Raw genomic sequence first — 6,699 nt, 5'->3', positions numbered from 1 at the left:
GTCTGTCATGTCTGTCATGGTCATTACCGGGTCATGTCATCCTAATACATTCTCAAGGGAATATCCCTGCTAGGTTTTCCTGGTACGGTGATGGTTATTAACAGTGTGTCCATACGTGTGATGTTGTGGATCGTCTCCCCCTTGCAGGTGTCTCCGTACGCTGATAACCCATGTGTGGAGTGCAACTGCCACACGCGAGGCTCCCACTCGCCAGCCTGCATCAGGGATGACAAACACGCCAGCCCACTGAAAGGTCAGTAAACAGGCTGGTCAAATGTTGGTTATTCATAATGCCTATTGTGCATTTGCATTCAAATGACCTACAAGCTTTTTCACAGCAAGGTTTGTTCTCAATATGGATTACTGGTCAAATACCTTTCCAACAAAAATGTAAAAAGACAACACAAGTAGAAAACATTTTCATAACTATATATAGTATATCAGTAGTCTTTGCTAAGCTGAGCTCTGATGTTTGTCTGTGTGCATCTGACTGTTTTATAAGTGTGCTGACTGTAAAGTTTCAGTAGAGCAACATGAGCCTAGATATATCAAGGTTAGATTTTTTATTCAACATTAGACTAAAAACGTTAGATTAGATTAAAAATGTATATCACCTGCTCACTGTAGGCATGGGCTTCTTTAGCTGAGCAAACAAAGTCTAAAAGGAAATGCAAATAATGATGTTTCTGCTGTGACTATGACCCTGTGACAGGTTTGCACCCAGGCCAGTGTCCGTGTAAAGAGGGCTTTGCTGGCGAGCGCTGCGACCGCTGTGCTTTCGGCTACAGGAACTTCCCCCTGTGCACGCGCTGTGAGTGCAGTCTGGATGGCAGTCTCAACGTGGACCCCTGCGACGAGTGTGTCTGCAAGGTGAGCACAGACCCAGGAGCCTGAATCTAAACCTGAATGAAAATGAATCTGAATCTGAACCTGAACCTGAATCTGATTCTGAATCTGAATTAATCTGAACCTGAATGAAAATGTATCTGCAAATCAGTTGTGTGAGAAGATGAGAAGAGTCAGCTCCTTGCATCAGCAAGAATCAGTTTGGACACATTTGATTTTTTATTGACTTGACATAGCAGAATAGTCTGAGCAGTGCTACTCTGCTGATGATGTTAGACTCTTGTTAGACCTGCTCAACTAACCTAATCCTGGGATGTGATTATGATTTAGCTTCTGATTCGCACCCACACAGCACCCCTTAGCTAACAACCATATCCGCAGTATGAAGCTTCGGCCCAACCATATTTCTCTGTCTTTAGGCCAACGTGATGGGAGCCTACTGTGACCTGTGCAAGCCAGGCTTCTTCAACCTGCAGGGGCTCAACCCGGAGGGCTGCACTGAGTGCTTCTGCTTTGGCGTGTCTGACGTGTGTGAGAGCTTGCTGTGGTCCACAGCCCAGGTAATGAACACACATCCATGTACTCACATTTACAAATACACTCACACACACACACACACACACAAACACACAGACACACAGACGCACACACACACACACACACACACACACACACACACACACACACACACACACACACACACACACACACACACACACACACTCTCATGCACACATGCATCTTGACAAACTGAGTTTGGTTGTGTGATTGCCTACAGGTTGATCACCTGGACGGCTGGCTGGTCCCCACCACCCCGAGCACCTCCATCTACACGGCCCCTCTCATCGAGGACAACCTGATCATCCCCAGCAACGTCACCTCCTACCGCTTCCTCTACACCTGGGCCGCGCCAGAGAGCTTCCTGGGAAACAAGGTGAGAGTTCAGAGGTCGACTGAGGTGTTAAGTCAATGGAGATTTTAGAGTACATTTACAAAAGCTGAGCAGAAATACCCATGGGTTCCTCCTTATATAGTGTATCCAGGCCACAATGTTATATACTGTAACGCCATGCCGTCGTTGCATAGGTGATAAAAGCAATTTCATTCAGCCTTTCTTTGGTTGAACCTACAAGTGTTTCCTTTTAGGCTGCTAATCCTGATTGACCTCTAGTTTGCTGAACTAAAGAACCTGAGGTTTATGGTCAGCTGTTCTGTTGTAGCCCATACTAAGAACAGCTATGTTCTACAGAAATCAGGCCACACGGGTCTGGGCATAGCCATCTTCAGCTTAAAAGGCCTGGTTTAGCAGTCACATAAAAAGGCTTCACTGTTGAACATTGCCTGTGAAACAGTCAGTTACTGGCAGATATTGGTCAGAATCACTGCGGAACATCTCATGTTGTGGTTATATCAATTATGTCCGTTGCATTTGTGATTGACATTGGGGCACATCAGGTAACTTTGTTAAGAAAATAATAATTCCTGTTACATCATTTGTCAAAATCAGTTTTATGTGATAGTACTGTAGCACTGTTATGCAATTACTGTAAATCACAATTGCATTGTGGGAACATGTAATTGATGCAGTTGGAATGTAAAAGGTTGTATTTATTCCACAATGCGATTGTGAGATGTACTACAGTCATATACAGGGCATCAGTTGTGCAGTTAAATACTGTTTAATTTATGTACAATTTCCCATAATGCATTTGTGGTTTAAAGTGTATATGCTGATTTAACATAGCTTTCTAACAGTGATGGCATCAGTGGAATGGTTAAAAGGGACTGTGTGAGTTTCAGAGAGAGGGCTCCAGTCATCCTCTATGACAGAACTGCAGAGCTGCAGTGTGGAGAGCATGTTCTAGCGTGGGGGAAAACAGATTTTATACGCTTCACAACAAACATTTGTTTGTATCGTATCCCTACTTTCTTCCTTGCACCCTTCATTTTCCCCACCCAACCACATGCTGTGTTAGTGCTTGTCCTATGTCATCCGTTTTTCGTCTTTCACTTCCCCCATCTCAGCCTTCTTCTTCCTTTTCCCTTTCCTTCATCGTCCCCATCCTTCTTTCTCCATCCTTGCTCTCCCTCCGACCTTATTCATTAAAAAACCCTTGTAATTACACTCTCCTCTACATTAAAAAATAATTAGGTTACACTTGTTGGCACCAACCTAATATTTGTACCCAGTCGTCCCCCCCCCCCCCCTTCCCCTCAGGTGATGGATGAAGTGAAATTATGTGATTACTTCTGCTAGTAATGTAAGGGGGGGTTGGGCATGAGGGGTGTCGTGCCAGCGAAAGCAATTATCCCTGGGAAAGCCCTTCTGCAGGGTCTCAATCCATCTGGATAAGATTAATGTTGTACAGTGCAGGGTGTCCAGTAGATACTTTAATCAGTGTGTATTAGCACCAAACTACACTTAAAGCAATTAAAGAGGCTTAAGTAAGTCATGGTGTATTTTACATTAACAGTTTCAATTGTAATTCATATGGTTAGTATTAATTTGAATGCCTATTATTTCACATATTAAGTTCATTACTTAATTGATGTGGGACTGTGTGTGTGTGTGTGTGTGTGTGTGTGTGTGTGTGTGGTTGGTTGCTAAGCATTGCTAAGTGTCTCCATTTCTTGACCTGGTAGTTGACTTCATACGGCGGCTTCCTGAAATACAGCGTGGCGTATGACATTGCCGTGGAGAACGTGGACAAGACTCTGCCCTCTCACTTTGACTTGATTATTGAGGTAAGCTGAAGCATACAGAATAAGCAGCTTTAATGGGATGCAAGGTTAAGGAAAGTCCCATCAGTAATCAGACAGAAATGATGGCAGCCCATGGTATGGAATACAAAAAAATGAAAAATGTGCTGAAATGGGACAGCTAGAGATTCAGTGTCATTATCTGATGTCCCCTGTTCTCTGTTTCTTTGTCTCTGTCTGTCCAGGGCAACGGGCGGTCCCTCCGTCAGTCCCCGTCCCGCCGCCTGCTTCTGACTCCTCTGCGGGAGCAGGAGGTGTCTGTGGAGGTGGGGCCACACAGCTTTGTGGACCTGCATACGGGCCGGCGCGTCCAGAGGGACGAGCTCATGACGGTTCTGGCCGACGTGGCGAACCTGAGGGTCCGAGTCTACCTCAACACCAGTACCGAGGGGGCCCTGAGGTGAGGAGCTCAAGCAGAGATTGAAAACATTATATCATCTTAACATTACATCATCTAAACATTACCATGCGGAGGGCATCATGTTTCCAAAATGCAGATGACAATTTCAAAAAGTCCAGGAAGGAAGAAAAGCTTTGTTGATGCTAGCTTTTGTTTGTGTAATACAGTAATTGTGACTTGAACTGACAATCCAACAGCATATTACAAAGGCCTTTCAGAATCTGATGAATAAATACCTTTATCTTTAGAATGACACTTTGAAACGTTAGATCACCATTCTCTGTTTTGTATTTGTACTTGATAATCTAGTACAATAGAGATGTAACACGAGATAAAAGCCAATAGCTTATTACACGATGACGATGATACATTTGTTGGTGTGCTCTTTCAGGTTGAGTCAGGTCTCTCTGGACACAGCCAAGCGTAACTCCTCCAGCTCCCTGCAGGCTATCAGTGTGGAGCAGTGCGAGTGTCCCTGGGGCTACTCGGGGACGTCCTGTGAGGTAGGCACCCATGTCATGTGATCAGGGTGCACATGCACCAGTGGGACTGACATAGAATTATGGTAGCATGGCCAAAGCCAAAGCCTCAGTTCATTAAACTGGTATTACATTAGTTGTAAGGCCAATTGAAAGATAGATGTTAAAAGACAATTCATTTATGTAGACCCTTCTGACTCTTATATTTACACCTGTTTACACCTAGTGTTTCTTCACTGCGTTATACACTGCGACCTCTTGTGTTTTTGTCAGTATTGTATCTCTGGCTTCTACCGTGTGGATGGGATCCTGTTTGGTGGAAACTGTCTCCAGTGTGAGTGTAATTACCACGCTAAAGAGTGTGACATCCACGGCGTATGTATGGTGAGTTTCTTCGTCTCAGTTTGTTCTATTATGTTCTATTAACCAGTTACAATTTTATAGGCCAAGGTCTTCAAATCCCTGCACTGCACAGTCTGTGCCAACTGTGTTAACTAATTTACGTCACATTAAAGTGTCTTGAATAAGCACCCTAGATGTTTTTCTGGGCATCAGTGTTGAATAAATACCACCCTCTTCCAGATGTTTACCTTGACCCTGTCATCTCCAAAAGCCCAGCCCCATAGGGCTCCGCGTCTGTCTAGTTGCACAGAGCATCTGATGTATGACTGTTGGTGCTGGCCTCAATGTGACACGTGTATTAGGTATCTGATGAATATGTGGCACTCAACTCTCAGAGGCTTTAGGACAGGATACGACTGTGTTATCTCCTGGAAAACATTTTATCAGTCGACGCACATTCACCAGATGAATGCACTTTGAAAAGGGTAGCGCAACCCCCCCCCCCCCCCCCCCCCCCCCCAAAATTCCCACACCCCCTGACATTTTTCTGTAGGGAATCGTGTCTCGCTTGATAATGTCTGCCCTGCCACACAGCTTAATAGAAGTGCTACTGTAATGCAATCCATTGCCCTGGGGTTTCTGTGGTGCGCAGCCCACAGTCTGAGGCTCAGAGCAGAGTGCATGTGTGTGTAGTTATAATTTGTGTGCTGTTCCTGGATTGTCATCTAGTGAACAATGTATACTACAGCATAGAGGTTGCTAGGTTACTGTGGTGCATAGCATGCAGTTTTGGACTGCATGGGTAAAATAGAGTTGTATTTGTGTGTTTATATGTGTTAGTATGTGTGTGTCTATGTTCTTTTGTGTGTGTGTGTGTGTGTGTGTGTGTGTGTGTCCATGTTTTATCTTACTCGGCCGTGCTAAATCTTCCCCAGGGTTGCAGTCACAACACCACTGGGCCCCACTGTGACCAATGCCTGCCCGGTTTCTATGGCGACCCCTTCGAGGGCACCGCTGAGGACTGCCAAAGATGCGCCTGCCCGCTGACTGTGGCGTCGAACAAGTGAGTTCCGCCGACCGCCTCGGAACTCACCATTCATTCCGTAACCTTCTCCAGGGTGCTGTCTGTCCTAGCGTCTGAATAGAGCTGGTGTCTGGGGCCTCAATTAAGATGTCTGCAGCTCTGCACAGTGGCACCAGATAGGACAGCCAATATCTCAGGCTACTGCTCCTGGCATCACACAGCTTTTCACAAGGGGAGAATTAAACCAGTCAGAGCGAGGCATCCGGATATTAGTGTTTGTGTGTGTGTGTGTGTGTGTGTGTGTGTGTGTGTGTGTGTGTGTGTGTGTGTGTGTGTGTGTGTGTGTGTGTGTGTGTGTGTGTTGTGTGTGTGTGTGTGTGTGTGTGTGTGTGTGTGTGTGTGTGTGAGTGTGAGTGTGTGACTGTGTGAGTGTCACAGAGGGACGTGTAAATGCTATATTCCATGCCATACAGACAGAGTGTTACAGAGTGATTGACTATAGGAGGTATCTTGATATTTTTCTATTTGTCCTGTTAAACCAAAAACCAAGAACTGTCACCAAGGTTTGACCTTTCAATACAAGTGACAGTTCTATACGAAATGCATAATTACATTATTCTGCAGAATCAAGATCTCTATAGAGTTGAATTGAACTGAAATGAACACTATTAACTTGCATGTTGAAATTCCTGCCGTTGATTCCCTTGCCAAATATTCATAATGTTCGTCTCCTGTAGTTTCAGCCCCACCTGCTCTGTGGAGAATTCAGGAGAGGTGACATGTGACCAGTGCCAGAGAGGATACACTGGACCCAAGTGTGAGAGGTAAACCATACACTCACACACACA

General features: G+C 45.1%; 1 protein-coding gene across 1 annotated transcript in view; it reads left to right on the top strand.

Annotated features, from left to right (window-relative positions):
• Window positions 1-6,699, top strand: part of lama1 (laminin, alpha 1) — a gene marked incomplete at both ends in the record, with an annotated part of 52,885 nt that overhangs the window by 20,746 nt on the left and 25,440 nt on the right. Inside the window, 10 exons of the mRNA XM_080854764.1 lie at window positions 148-253; window positions 713-870; window positions 1,266-1,406; window positions 1,625-1,780; window positions 3,490-3,591; window positions 3,792-4,006; window positions 4,398-4,509; window positions 4,759-4,869; window positions 5,763-5,890; window positions 6,589-6,675. Of these exons, the coding sequence (XP_080710890.1) occupies window positions 148-253; window positions 713-870; window positions 1,266-1,406; window positions 1,625-1,780; window positions 3,490-3,591; window positions 3,792-4,006; window positions 4,398-4,509; window positions 4,759-4,869; window positions 5,763-5,890; window positions 6,589-6,675 (1,316 nt within the window). The remainder of the gene's footprint in view (window positions 1-147; window positions 254-712; window positions 871-1,265; window positions 1,407-1,624; window positions 1,781-3,489; window positions 3,592-3,791; window positions 4,007-4,397; window positions 4,510-4,758; window positions 4,870-5,762; window positions 5,891-6,588; window positions 6,676-6,699) is intronic.

The sequence above is a fragment of the Sprattus sprattus genome (assembly GCF_963457725.1).
Source record: "Sprattus sprattus genome assembly, chromosome: 17".
NCBI classification, from domain to species: Eukaryota; Metazoa; Chordata; class Actinopteri; order Clupeiformes; family Clupeidae; genus Sprattus; species Sprattus sprattus.
This window is presented reverse-complemented; position numbering and strand designations above follow the sequence as displayed.